The 15,070-nt window shown below is 38.8% G+C and overlaps 1 protein-coding gene across 1 annotated transcript; it reads right to left on the bottom strand.

Moving 5' to 3' along the window:
- Positions 1-10,016: 10,016 nt before the first annotated feature.
- Positions 10,017-13,039, bottom strand: XCL1 (X-C motif chemokine ligand 1). Its single transcript, XM_059068512.2, has 3 exons — positions 12,898-13,039; positions 11,081-11,195; positions 10,017-10,179 (listed from the first exon to the last, which is right to left on the bottom strand). Exons 1-3 carry the CDS (start codon positions 12,956-12,958, stop codon positions 10,017-10,019), a joined length of 339 nt encoding a protein of 112 aa, XP_058924495.1. The 5' UTR covers positions 12,959-13,039.
- Positions 13,040-15,070: the final 2,031 nt, after the last annotated feature.

Raw genomic sequence — 15,070 nt, 5'->3', positions numbered from 1 at the left:
ATTTCCTCTTCATTTGTTTGGTCTGGTGGCTTTTTACCTTGCTCCTTCATCTGCTGTGTATTTCTCTGTCTTCTCATTTTACTTAATTTACTGTGTTTGGGGTCTCCTTTTCACAGCCTGCAGGTTCATAATTCTCATAGTTTTTGGTGTCTGCCCCCAGTGGCTAAGGTTGGTTCAGTGGGTTGTGTAGGCTTCGTGGTGGAGGGGACTGGTTCCTGTTTTCTGGTGGATAAGTCTGGATATTATCTGTCTGATGGGCAGGACCATGTCCTGTAGTGTGTTTTGGTGTTTCTGTGAACTTATTATGATTTTAGGCAGCCTTTCTGCTAATGGGTGGCATTGTGTTCCTGTCTTGCTAGTTGTTTGGCATAGAGTGTCCAGCACTGTAGCTTGCTGGTCATTGAGTGGAGCTGGAGCTGGATATCTTCGCATTGAGATGGAGATCTTTGAGAGAGCTTTCATTGGCGCCGGGAGGTCTCTTGTGGATCAATGTCCTGAACTCTGCTCTCCCATCTCAGAGGCTCAGGCCTGACACCCGGCCGGAGGACCAAGACCCTGTCAGCCACACATCAGGCTTGTCTTGGGCACTGCAAGATGAGCAGACCTCCACACTGGCCGCCAGAACCTTAAAATGTATATAAAGGCTTTAATGAGGTTCAGTCTTGTATACAGACCATCCAGATGGTCTCAGCCACCCATCGTACTCCTCTCCTTTGGCTTTTAAATGCTACTCATCTTCCATGGCCAGGTTGAAGTCCTTTTATCCATACAAGCTTTCCTTGACTTACTGCAGTCAACCCACAGTAATCTGCACTTTCTCTGAAACCCATACACCATTGACCTTACCAACATCATCAAATCATCTAAATACATGCCACCGCTAGTGAGTTTATAACACAAGGCAGACATCAGTAACTGATCACAGCACTCTTTCCACCGAGCCAGGAAGTAGCCTCAAGATTGCACCCAATACAGAATGTCAGGCAGCCACTGCCAGTCAAGTGGAGTTTATTCTTTGAAAGAAACATACTGTCATCCTCCATCCATTCCATTAACTAGGCAGTTATCATTCACCTCTATCTTCTGTTGTCATTACATCCTCATGTGTAGGTATTATCTCCACAACCACATACTAAATACCCTAAGTGATGGCAACTATGTCTTATGTTTCTTTTAATAGCTCTAATTCAGCAGCTATATGTTGAGCTCAGACGATGGGAAAGCCCTGTTGTTGGTGCTACAGAGAATACAGGGGCGAATAAGACACAGTCCCTCCTGCCAAAGGTTCCAATTTTTTGAGGGATAAGTAGTTCATAAATATCTACAATTCATAGCAGAGTAAAATGAATGCCATAAGAAAGTCCTGAAGGTTCAGCGAAGCCACAGATCAGATCCAGTTGGAAGAAGAGGGGAAGGTTTCTTAGAGAAAGTGGTACCTGAGATGAACACTGATGATTGGAGGAAGAGAAAGAGGAGGAAGAATGTTACTCTCCAGGCTCAATGAAGAACATAAGCAAAGCCACCAAAAGAGGAAAGTTTAGAACCCTTCACATATCTACTTTGGCCTCAAAGTATTGATACTTAGCATGACCTCTCATTCATAGTAGTTATTCAGTGAGTGCTAGTAGGTAGATACTTTAAGCAGTACCTGGTTAATTAACAATATAAAGGAACCAAAGAGTCCGTGAGCACCTTATATGAACACACGCACACGCACACAACACACTACAGAACATCAGACATTTCCAAAAATGGGACTCCAGGCTCCAACAGGTTACAGAGATACAAGTGAGGGAACACGGAACAGATTCCTTTCTCTGATTGTGTTGATGCTATTGATGGATTATGGTTTTATTCTTCCCGGATTATGGATCTGAGAGATTTTTGGTCTTCAATCTTTTGAGGAATTTGTGTTCAATAGATGTTCTTGGGGTGTTTATCAATAGTATATGGAAAGAAGCTTTGTACTCAGGTTAACTTGAGGAAACTCCTGTCAACTGAGGAACAAAGACGCACAACATGAAAATTGTGAGTTAAGTTTTATTGGGGGTAAAATAAGGACTATAGCCTGGGAGACAGCCTCTTAGATAGCTCTGAGAAACTGCTCTGAAGAGGTGGGGTTGGGGGATCAGTATATATGTGATTTTGGTGAAGGGGGATATGTGCAATCAGGCACACATTTTGGCAGAGGCTTGCTGCTGGTCACAAGGAGCAGATGCCTCCACTAATGACTTTAGTGCTTTTCTGAATATGAGAAGATGCAAGAATTGGGGCTCATAAAATCTCCTGAAAATATCTATCTGAAGGCCTGTTCTGCCAGTTTTTCTCAGAGCAGAGTGCCTCATTCCTGATCTCCACACTGAACTCCACACTGAACTCTTTTCACGGTGTGTTGAAGGTCAGCAACTGCAGTGGCTAGTGACTTAATTCTTGTAGAGGCAGATGGCAAGTCACAATTCTTAGCTGGTACACAGAGCTAAGTGAGGTTTAATGGCTATCTTTTTCATAGTACTTTTCAGAGACTTTGACAAGCTATGTCACCATGATTCTCCAACAGGAGGAGGATGGTATGATCATTTCCTAAATACATTTGACTATAGTACCTTTTTTTAAATGGAGGCTCTCATGGTACAAATATTCCATAGAACACTTTATGACTTGATGAGTTAAATACAATTATTTAGAAAATATAGAAAATTAGACCCAGTTTTGCCTAAATGGTGAAGACAGAAGTATTAACCAGTAATTATAAACATACAGGAAACCTTATAGATACTTGATCTATTCCCTTTTTTATCTACCCTCCATTTTACCACCTCCCATCCCAACCTATCCACTAGGGATAATAAAAGCTATCATTTATTGAGTCTTCACTATGAGCCAGGCTCTTTTTAAAGTGCTTTGACCCTCGCAATAATCCTATGAAGTCAGCACTATTATTATTCTAATTTTATAAATGAGGCAACCTAAAGCACAGAGAAATTGAAGAATTTCCCCATGGTCACCTATATAGTAAGTGGTAAAGCCAGTATACAAATGTATACCAGGCAGAGCTACACTTCTAACTACCACACCAGTGTCTACCCAAGAGAGCAAGAAGGGGAGAGAGAGAGAAAGATAGAGAGAGCACATGACTATTCTTCTCTCCTCTTTCACCCGCTGCTTATAACAGGTTAATTTGCCAATACTCCACCCACCCATCCATCTCTCCACCCACCCATCTCCCCTACCCAGGCTTCAGAGAAATGGGAATCCGCTCTTCCCTCATACAGCATCTGATGCTTCTGGTTAAGATCATCTCAGTCTAGCCATGTGGCCTTTTGTTTCCTTACTCTATAATGTGAAACTTCTTCCCAAATATCTCATTCAGCAGTTCTACCTTGATGAGAGAAATCACAAGTTTCAGGAGGAAGCAAATTATACAGCCTTAGCAATTACTCTAGGCAACACAGTGTGAAAGGAAATCAACATATATCACTTGTATTTGATTGAAATTTCTTTTGGAAGGATTGAGGGGAGAGGCAGGGGGGGCAACTTTCTCTCAGCAGAGATTCCTCTAAATTTCCTTCCTAGCTTCCAAAATAATAATTCCAGGTCACTGCTCTGGCCTTCCACTCTCAGCAGTCTGTCCCAATTTTTACTACTTCCTCCCAAAGAAAGAAAAAAAATCTTTTTGACCTTCTCCCTCGACCTCTCTCGAACTCCACCTTGCTGTCATGCTTGGGCACTCCTAACTCCCACTCAAAACCTTTTCTTTCACCTCATTTCTTTTTTTCTCTCATTATGGATTCATTTCTTTGCTCCTCTCTGCCTCTCACTGCCATGTGACAAATCCCTCTTAAAATAACGCTGGTGACTCACCCAGTAGATACTGTATTCCCTTTATATGTACCTTTTTTCCCCAAGGGGCATAAAGAGTTTCACAGATATTCAGTCTTATTTTTATCTCATCCTTGTAAAAAGATAGTCTGTCAAACAGGGATAGAAATGTAGTTTGGGCTTTAAGTCTGAATTACTTGAGTATTAAGGCTGATAATCAGTTTTTTTAGTCTTTCAGACCTCCTCCTTCTCTGCATCTCTTCCTTGGTACTATTTATTTTCTTCAGAGTCTATTAGTAACCACATCAGAAATTAGACTAAAATCTTACCAATCAGTTGTGCTGTTTCTTAACCAGCCACCCAAGCTGGAAACCTCAGCGCAGTTTCAACTCCTCCAATTAACTTATTCTCCACATCCAGTTGATAACCAAACCATTCTAATTCTGTCTCAGGCCCCTCACTGCTACAACCTAATGCAGGCCACCATATCCTCCAGCCTGGACCCATCTTTTCTAACCTGACTCAGCATTCACTTCACTATTCCCCTCCACCCTCAACCATTTTCTGCCCTCCTCTAAGTCAAATCTGATTATGCTGCTCCCTGGGACCCGCTATTTAAAATCACACCCTTTGGCATGGCACTCTGGGTGATCTCAATCTAGCCTTGGCTTCCTTTCCTCTGTGATTTCTGAGTTCTATACCCCAGCCACCCCAGAAATGAGGAGTTTCCCTGAATAGGCCTTGATTTACCTGCCTCTGTGCTTTCTCATTCACACAGTTCCCCTGGCAGGAGTGTCCACCCCTGTTTCATCCTGGCATTTTTCTTCTCAGGTTTAAAGGTACAATTTTTATGTCATCTTTTCTGCAGAACTTTTCCTAACTTTCCCAGCACAGATTTAAATATTCTCTCTTCTGCATTCCTATAGTTCTTTATGATAACTGCTAAGGTACAGATATGTATAATGTAGTGTATATTCCACAAAAATTTATTGGAAGCCTATGATGTGCCAGGCACTATACCAGGTACTAGGTACACAGAGATCAAATACGTAGTCCCTACCCTGACTACTAAGTAAGATAGAAAGTAAAGAAAAATAAATTTGTATTTCAGGTGATATGAATGATAGTAGAGGTAAGCCCAGGGGTTGAGTGGGCCCATGAGAGGGGTGTCACCTAGGCTGGGGACATCAGAAAGGTCTCTAAGAGGAAGTGAGCCCTGAGCTAAGTTGTTTGGAATATTCAAATGGGAATGACTTTGGTGACTGCACTTTCTACCCATGAGATCATGGACTTTATGATAACAGACTAGATCCTGTGCTCCTTGTAGTATGCAGGTGCTCCACAAATATTCAGAAAATTGAATAAATCCCAAAACGATTAGTCTGTGGATGTCTAAAACCCAACTGATATCAAGTTTATTGCCTCTCAACCCTGCCTTCTCCTTCCTCTTGGTGGTTGACTTCAATCTTGGCTCTACACATCCAATCTTAGCTCAGCCAATAAAAAAGTGTAAATAATAAAGCAAGTCCCATAAATGCAATATTTTCCCATCCCAAACCTGGCTCCCCACATCCAAAGAAGCAATGATTGGATTTGCTGGTCTGAGGCATTTGGCATGTACAGCGGGGCTACACAGCCAGCGTTAGGCAATTGTGCATCGTTAATGTGCTCCCGGGCTAAGCAGAAAAAAACCATGAGGAAAAGGAAAAATGTGTCACAGCATGCCAGGCCAAGTTCAAAAGTTATCAAGCCCAGAGCCACTTCCCAACTGTCTTCTCAGCTCCTGTCTTCCTCTCTTCACGCCGTTTACCACCTGGCAGCCAGCGTCATTTCCCACCACCTTTAGGATGGAGTAAAATTCCTCCATCTGGCAGACAAAGCCATTGGTGATCTCCTCCATCTCTCTAACCTCACCTTTTGCTCACACTCTCTTTGTTGTCAAAGCTTAGCTTTGTCCCTCAGTCATATTAAACTACTTTCATTTCCTTAATGCATCTGGATTTCTCTCGCCTGCTGGTCTTTTCATGTGTTGCTTGTTCCTTTGCCTGGATTGCACTGAACTCCCCTGGATAACTCTGACTCATTCTTTAGGTCTCAGGTTAAAAGTTATTTTCAAGGGGAAACCTGTCCTGACCCTCTCCACCTGCTAAGACCTGGACAGGTTTGCTCCTGTCTGCCCAAACTTCACACTCCCTGCTTCCCCTTCCCCTATCATCACACGTTACAGTATTGTTGAAATTGTCTGCTTATTTGTGTAAGCTCCCCGAAGGTGAGGATTGTGTCTGATTTCACCACTGCGTTCCACTTCTCAGCAAAGCGTCTGAACTACATTAGGCACTCAATAAGAATCTGTTGGTTGAGTGAGTAGATACAAGAACGGTGGGGTGGAGTGGAAGGTTGCGGTTAGCAGATGCAAACTGTTATATATAGAATGGATAAACAACAAAGTCCTACTGTATAGCACAGAGAACTATATTCAATCTCCTGTGATAAACCATAATGGAAAAGAATATAAAAAAGAATATATATACACATATATAATATACATATATATAAACTGAATCACTTTGCTGTACAGCAGTAATTAACACAACACTGTAAATCAACTATACTTCAATATAAAAAAATAAATATAAATAAATAAATAAATAATTACCCTGGAGTAAGGAATAGAAGGCACATCTTATCAGAGTGTAAGCTCTGTGAAAGCAGGGGCTTTGTTCTGCTTATGGTTACAGCCTCTGGCATATAATAGGCCCTCAACAAGTATTTACTGAATGAATGAGCTAATTAATTAATTAGGTTGGTTAAATGAAGATATTATGTGGGTCTTAGTAGACTTTTCATGGGTATATTACATATGGTTTGGTCTTTAGGAAACTGGCTCCTAAAGCGAGGAAGGCAGCATGACATAGTGGTCAAGAGCATGAACTTGGAGCCAGGCTTGCATGCGTTCAAATCTGAACTCTATCCAACACAAGCCAATAGTTTATGTCTTGGGTGTTTTGTCTTTAACTGAGGTCTATAATGTGGTTAAATGTCTTAACATTTGCAAATCAATGAAATAGTGCTGGTTACATAGTAAAAACTATTTAAGTATTTGCGATAGACAACAGACCAATATTATGAAATGGAAAGTCAAGATATATTGTCCACAGTTGACAAAATAAGAAATAAATGATAGGTATACTACCTAAATCTATAAACATAGATAATTAAAATATCAACATAATTATATGTAGAGAATGGAAGAAGTGAACTAAATCCTCATGTATCATAAAGGCTGCCACAAAAAATGCCCAACATTCATAGCCCAGGAATTAATGGTGACCAAACATTGGTGATTTGAAGGTGACTCAGAAGAACCATCAGCTAAAAGAGTTAAAGCAGTTGTCTGTGAGGAGGAAGCTTAGAAAACAGGAAGAATAGGACAGGGAGTTATCCATTTTCATTAGTATTCCTTTTGTACTACTTAAACTTTTGACCATGTTCATGTATCACTTTGATAAAATAAAAATATTTTTAAAATAATTGCATAGAAAAAGTCATATGGGAAGTACTTGTTATAGTCTTCAAATACTTCTAATTTATTTTTTAAAATCTGAGACTGGTGAGATAACGTGGCCCTGCTCAGAGATTGCCTACATCATACCCACTCTAAGAAGACTTGTACATTATCACTCTCCTTCCTGAGGCTATCACAGAAAGTGGCTATCTGAGATCAGGCTCAGTTTCTCAATAACTATGTGCTCTTAGACAAGACAATCAAGCTCTCTGTGGCTCAGTTTTCTCACCAATTAAATTGCAGTAACAGTTTTTTACTCACTGTATTGTTACATCAAATATCTAGGAAAGAATAGAATACTCTACAAATATTACAATCACAGTGGAAGAATTTCCTAGAGAAGAGAGAAATATGTGACAACATCTTTCTTCAAACCAACTTAGGATGCATCCTCCATTTCTTATTAATAATAGTCATTCATAATTATATATAAATTCAGAAAAAAATTTAGAGAACATTCTCAGGATAATTATTCCCTTCTCTCTTGAGCATGCCCGTATTATTACCGGTTTCAAACGCTCGACTACAATTGGTTTTCTTACAAAATAGTGTCATCCGCTGGACTGTGATTTCCTGGAGAGCAGAAGTGGTGTTTTACTTATCTTGATGTATACTAAGCTTAGCACAGTGCCTGTCTTATAGCAAGTACCCCAAAATGTTCGCTGAATTGAACTTTCTGTTAATAAAGTTTATTTTGTGTTATATATAATTTTAGAAATATGAAAGAGTAGAATGAAGGAAATAATGTAATATATGTTATTCCTCTCATTCATCCAATATCAATTGACTCCCCATACACAGTTCTATGCTAGGCACTGGGGACCTGGTGTAATAATACACACAAGCACCTTCCAGTCTAATTGCAGGATTGGTGTGGGGGAAGCACAGACAGGCGAATAAGCAATTTCAATATAAATTGGTAAGTTTTAGGTTACAGTTAAGTATAAGACACCACAAGAGCACTAAAAGGGGGTCGCCAGCCACTAAAAAAATTTAATATTTTGAGATCTCTTCTTCTTAGATTATTTCTTTGAATTGAATTGAAATCCATTAAACCACAGCATTATAGTTAGTAGACACAGGTCCTACCTAAATGATTCAATACATCCAGTCAATTAGTTAAAAGTTATGTGCACTCTTTGGTTGAAACCACTTAGCATCACATAGCCACCTTGGATAAATGTGCCAAGTTAGTAAAATGTCTTTACCCATATCCTTCCACATGTCATATTATTATTATCTCATGAAAACCTCTAGGATTTGGGAGACATTTGGTAAATCCAAGTACATGTTCATTCAGGAAACTTTCCTTTCATCTTCTGTGACTTGACTTTGCTATGTTTTACTCCTAGTAAAACAGGTGTTTTCTTCTCAGTGTTTTCTTAAAAACCAGCTTTGAAAATTATTGTGGGCAAATAGCAATGAGGAAGGGTAGATGACCCCACCTTTCACTATGAGGCTGTGTTTTAATGGTTTCCTCTATGGTTCACTAGTTGGATGATTAGAAGTAAGCTCATTCCAACAAACTGCCCTCGGGTAACACTCTAAAAATACTTGACATTGTTGAGTGTCCCCTTAGGACTAGAAAACAGTTAGTCCTTTCTCTTCCCTTGAAGTTATCAAGGTCTGATCAGTTCTTAACTATTTAAAGTCAGATAGAAGTAAACTTGTACATCATCAGCTACTTGGATAGTAGAGTCTTAAACAGGAATCAAATTAGCAATTTAATAAGAACAGGAGGGCATGATTCTGGGGTTTTTAATGACCAGATGAAGTAACTTTAATTAAAACCTTACTGCAAATTGTGATCACATTCAAAAAATGTTCCAGGTGACAGTTTGGGATGTTAAAACCTTACTGGCAAAAGAAAAAAAAAGCATGACTTGTGTGATAACTAGAGTAGTGACAATTATGGAAATCACAGAAAGACAGTGAGATCATTGCCCAATTTGAGGAGAACTGATTTTTGTTTCAATAAAGTATCTTTTCATCAAAAGTCTAATCCTTGTTACTTTGGCAAATGAAAGAACTGGCAAGTTATTATTTTTTTCTTCTTTTACAGATCAAATGAAGCACAGAGGTATGAGAATTTGCTCCAGATCAAACTTGAATGAAGCCACTTTTTGAGTAGCTAACCCTCAATATGGAGACCCAATAATCGTTGGATGATTTTCTTGTTTATTCCATAAAAAATGAACTCCATTATGAAGACAGGTTGAAATAGATATTAAATTGTCATTATCACAGGTGTCAACTATGACTCATGTGTAGAGAACTATTTCACTCTAGAACCTAAGAATGATGAATATAGCTTTCATCTCTGATAAACACTGACCCAAATCTCTCCCATCATGGAACCCTCAATGAAGTACAGTTAGGACAGAAATAGAACACATATGATGTATTACCTTTCCCAATATGTAATGAATAAACATTGGGACTATTCTTAATAATAAATATTTATTAATAAGAGTATCTAAATTAATATGAAAGACATAAAAAAATAAAAATATAAAAAATAATTTGACTCATGCAGCACTTTTATAAAAGGTGAATATAATGTAATTAGTCCATAAGCTTTAAAGGGAAATGAGCTGTCTGGCTAGTGAGGGGACAAGGTGCCAGGGGGTCACTACCCAGTCAGGGTCACAGTTGTATTGCTGGATTGTTGGGCTTCTGTAGGCTTGGTCTGGCTCACATTTCTCCTGGTGGACTTGTCTATTGTTCGGACTGCTTTTTTCACCCATTCAACTTGTGGATCAGCACAGACTTTAAGGCCACGTCTGGTAATAAATCTGCAATGCAAAGGAAAGATAGACAAAGTTAGTCACATCCTCAAAGCCTTGGGACCAGAAGTTAAGATCAGATCATATATAAGAGATCTTGTGCAGAAATGACTGGACAAAACAGTCTTTCAGATTCAGGAGAATATAAATGAAAATCTTTCTTCTGCAGTCTATTTTCCCATAAAGGAGAAAGAGCTCCAGGTAATACCCAGATCCCTGGTTCAGCATAAATTGCAGGCTCCTTTTCTCATCATTGCTACCAGGTGATGTAATTAAACTGGACATTTGAGGTCATCTAGTCCAATTATTACATATCATCTTCTTCTTCAAATTTAAACACACTCATCTTATTTTCTGGACAAAAGGTGATTTCTTTATCATAGTTTTGGGAATAAAGTTGCAATTGTGTTTTGGGAAGAGTTACTATTCTGAAAATGAGATGCTAGAAAGAGAATGGTACCATGTAGACTAGTTGTTGACACTATTCCTCGAGATATGGCAACTGATAAAATACGGCACTCTACTCCAGCACACCATAAGGGCAGAGAAAGGCAGGGAAGGGGAAGGATAGAAAGGGAGGCATCCCACACCAGTGTGTCTCTATGGTCAAATCCTGATCTGAACCAGCCAACTCTAAACCTAACCTACAGGACTGAGCATATTATTCATCTGGTTCCCAGTTAGATTCTTCTGCTAAGATAAAGCAGATAGGAGGGTGATTCTTCACTTGGTTGCCAATTTTTTGTCATCAACATTGTTTGGAGCTACGTAAAGTCATGGTTCATATGGAAAAACAGAAAGACTATTGGCTACGTTGAGGTTTTCCTCCTTGTTGACATTTTTCCTGAGGAGGGCAGCATTTCTATATACTGTGTTCCATCAAGCCCAGATTTGGGGGAGAGCAACTCACATCACTGCTTTCATGAAGCCCTCCTTGATGGTGTAGGTCTTGATGTTTTTAACTGGCAGTCGCTGGGTAGTCAGACTCACACAGACGGTCTTGTCTAGGACTTCAGTCCCCACACCTGGTAAAGAAAACCAAGCAAACAGAAATAAAATATAATTGTTAATACTATCAATGTTCGAGTGCTGTAAATAAAATAAAGAGTGATATGATAAAGAGTAATTTGGGGAAGGCAACACTGAATGTGGGAGAGGTAGCTCACTTTTGACTGCATAAATAAAGGTGTCCTCATTTTAAATGGTAAAATATGAAATATGTAAGGTAAGTAGTTCATTAAATACTCATCCTCAATAGAAATGGCCCAGGATGATTAAACTTTCTAAGTTTAGAGAACATCTTACATTGGAGAAGGGAAAATAACTTGGGAGAGTTAATAATAGTAAGGGTTTTCTAAAATCTAAAAAGGGTTTCTAAGTGCTGATTTACTCCTAAGCTACGGACTGGCATTTGCTACTCTGGGAAGCAAGTATTCTCAGAGAATATTTCTCAGAGAAATATTCAGCAAAAAAAAATCTTAAATAATAGCCAGCAATGATGAAGTTTGAGCTATAGTGTTGCTGGTATCAGAAGGTTTTTTATAAACATGAAACTGACCAAGTGTTCACTACCATTGCTCTTCAGCTCTCCTTCTCTCCATCGTACAATATCCAGCCTGCACATTCTTAACCCTCTACATGTGCCAAATTACTTTTAATGCTGAACTGTTCAGTTGGCCTAAAGTTTTTGTTTCATTAATATATTTTTTTTAATTTGTGTCACAATTTCAGGGAGTTGCAGACATCACCATCTCTATTTATGGACACCTTTAGGATCCATGATCAGGTTCAGGTATTCTAGTCTAAGTAATAAGTCTATGGATTAGGAGGTTGAAACGAGAGTTAAATGAAACATTAATTATACCCAAGGATATTACCTCTTGTTGCCAGAGACACAAGGAGAAATATACTCCAACCAGCTGGGAAAAAATGATCTTTTAAGAAATAGTGTAGAATGCTCAGGTAAGTCTCAGTATAACTAAGTCTCATCTGGGTATGTCTTGTAGGTTTATTTGATTGTATATAAGACATTGATATTTGTTAGCACTTATGGTCTCTTATAAATTCAAGAAATTGATCAACAGCAGGAACAACATTCATAGCAGTAATAACAGACTCTCCTACACACTTAATGTAAAATTGATTTCCTGGGTGTAAAGGTATGAGCTACCAGTCATTTTTGTTTTAATAGAAAACATTGTTTTGCTTCAGAACATAAACCATCTAGCTCATTGCCACTTTGTGAACTCTCAAAATTTTTGAGAATTTATCAAGATCAATATTAAATAGGCAAAAGCTTCAAAGGTATATACAATCGTCATCAGCATTCCACAACTAACATTAATCAAGAAGTTAGGACTTGTGTGGAAACCTGATAAGTGATCATAAGATTTATTTCATTTTAATCCCAGGTAAATGTATCAGTTATTACATTCTTATCGGTTATTACATTACTTATCTATAGATAAGTAAGCATAGGCACAGAGAGGTGAAGAAATTTACCCCAATCACCCAGCTGTGAAAAATAGGAGCCCAGATTGTAACCAAGTTTTATCTTTGAAATCTACAAAGTCTCCTAGAGTCAAATTATCCCCATTTTACACATGGGAAGCCTGAGGCTTAGCTCGAAGAAAGTATACTCGTCAAAGCTTGAGCCAAAACCAAAATGTGTGGCCACTGCCTGTATATGTAGATGCTCCTTATCTCTTAAATAAGCTTTTGACTTACCTTCCACAGTGTATGCAGCGAGACAGCAGATCCCGAGGAAGGCCAGGATGAGAAGTTTCATGGCTGAGGTCCTGCTGAGCTGTGCAGCGAGAGGCTGAGGAACTGATCCTTTCAGTCTCTTTTATTCCTCCAGTGATCAACTCACTTCCTGTGGTGAGAGGGGGCTTTCGAGGTGGGTGTGGAATCATGGAAAGTCTTTGCAATACTGATGCTTTCTTTGGTTGAAAAAAAAGTTCCTTTGTCCCCACTCATACTAACCCAACACCTTGTGGCCTTTTCTCCTCCTCCTGTGGTTAATGTGTCCGTGAAACCAAATAAGTGCACAAAAGAAATGTAGTTGTCTCATCTCCTGCCACCAGTCTAAATTCAAACCTTCCATGCACACATGCCCCAAGGCCATGCCAGTGTCATGGCCCAGCACAGGGACAGTGTAAAGGAAACAATGTGGAGTGGTCCCTGTGGTCCATCTCCCCCACCTGCCTCATGTAACATCAGCTGTGACATGAGGCTTCCCCCACTGTGGATCCTAAGCCCAGTGACGCCTTAGGGATGTGAAGGGATGCTGTTGCTTCCCTGAGCTCCTCACGCCTCTGCCTTAATCTTATTGCTCTCCTCTGCACTCATTCAAGTGATCCCCTTTCTTTACACCAGCCTCCCCACATTCCAAGAAACATTTCAATAATGGTGTTTTGGAGCCTGTTTATATGCACAGGTTTGGTTTATTGTAACTTAATACATACCTTTTTAAAAGATTTTGAAAAGTTGTCCTCAGAAAAACATTATTTTGGAGAAAAGAAAAAGGAAATTATCTATAATCTTACCATTCTGTTTTCATTTTTAATGGTTTTCAATGAGTATCTATCGGTATACATGTTTTGCAGAGTTGTGACAATTATAAATACTATTTTTACATCTATGTATAATTGCTGCCATGTTTCTTCATAATCTTCATGTTTCTACTCTGAATAAACACATACACAGACACATTAAACCCTTCCCTTTTAACTTATTGTTATGTAAACCACACCTATAAGGTAAATTTTCATTAATTACACTGAATCTTTTGCTTTTAATCACCAGGAGTAGGATCACTAGGCAAAATCATACGATCATCTTTATAACTCTTGTGACATATTGACATATATACTTCCCAAAATGTAATTTCCTTTTGCAATGCTTCCAGCAGTGTTTCACTGTAATGGTTGCAAGGCAACCTCTCTGTCACTCAATTTGCTTTTTTGGGTTTTGTCTTTTGTTTAATATAGGTATGTATAAAATGCATTTATTAATTATATGTGTAGCTAAAAGGTTTTGTCATTATTATTCAGGGATATGAAAATAACATTCTGATTATTAACTATATGTATAGCTAAAAATTTTTGCCATTGAAATTAAGGATATGAAAACAAATTCCTATATTTCTATGAAAATTATAGGTTAAGCTCTAAGATAGTTTTCATTTTTGGCATTTAATTTACCACCCAGATTTTACTCAGAAATTCAAATAGCTTTTTAGTTACCTCCACCTAGCTACACCATCAGTTCTTAAACTCTGAACACACCATTCCACTCAAAATGCTTCTCTTCCTATTACTCCTTGACATGGAATAATGTGTTATCATCTATTCAGTTTCCAAATACAGATTACTTGCATCATCTTAGACTCATTGCTAGTCACCCATATGTTGTTCTCAACCAAGTTGGACTAAGTATACCTTCAAAGTAGCTCTTCTATATGTCTCCTCCTCTCTCTTCACACTGCTCAAGGCAGGATCTCATCACTCCTTGTTAGGACTACTGTAGTAGACCAACTGATTCCCCAAGCCTGGGTCTCCTCTCTTTCCAACATATTCTCCACAGCCTTGCCAGAATAATCATTATAAAGCCTTACTCTAATCAACTTGTTTTCCTGTTGAGAACCTCTTTGCTACTTCCCATTGCCTACAGGATTCACTTCAAACCTCACATTGTCATAAATAAAGGTGTTCAAGATATAACACACTTTTCTTTCAAGACTCATCTTTCACCACTCATGCACATGCTCCAAAACCTCTAGCCTTAACAAATATCTGTGTGATTATCCAAATGGGCCATTCTCTTTTCTACTCCCAACATAGTGCTTCCTTTATCTGGAATGCCCATCTCAGCTCCCTATGTAATTATTTGTAAACTC

Source organism: Kogia breviceps, chromosome 1 (genome assembly GCF_026419965.1).
Source record: "Kogia breviceps isolate mKogBre1 chromosome 1, mKogBre1 haplotype 1, whole genome shotgun sequence".
Taxonomy (NCBI): Eukaryota; Metazoa; Chordata; class Mammalia; order Artiodactyla; family Physeteridae; genus Kogia; species Kogia breviceps.
Note: the sequence above shows the minus strand (reverse complement) of the source record. Positions and strands in the feature narration are given on the sequence as shown.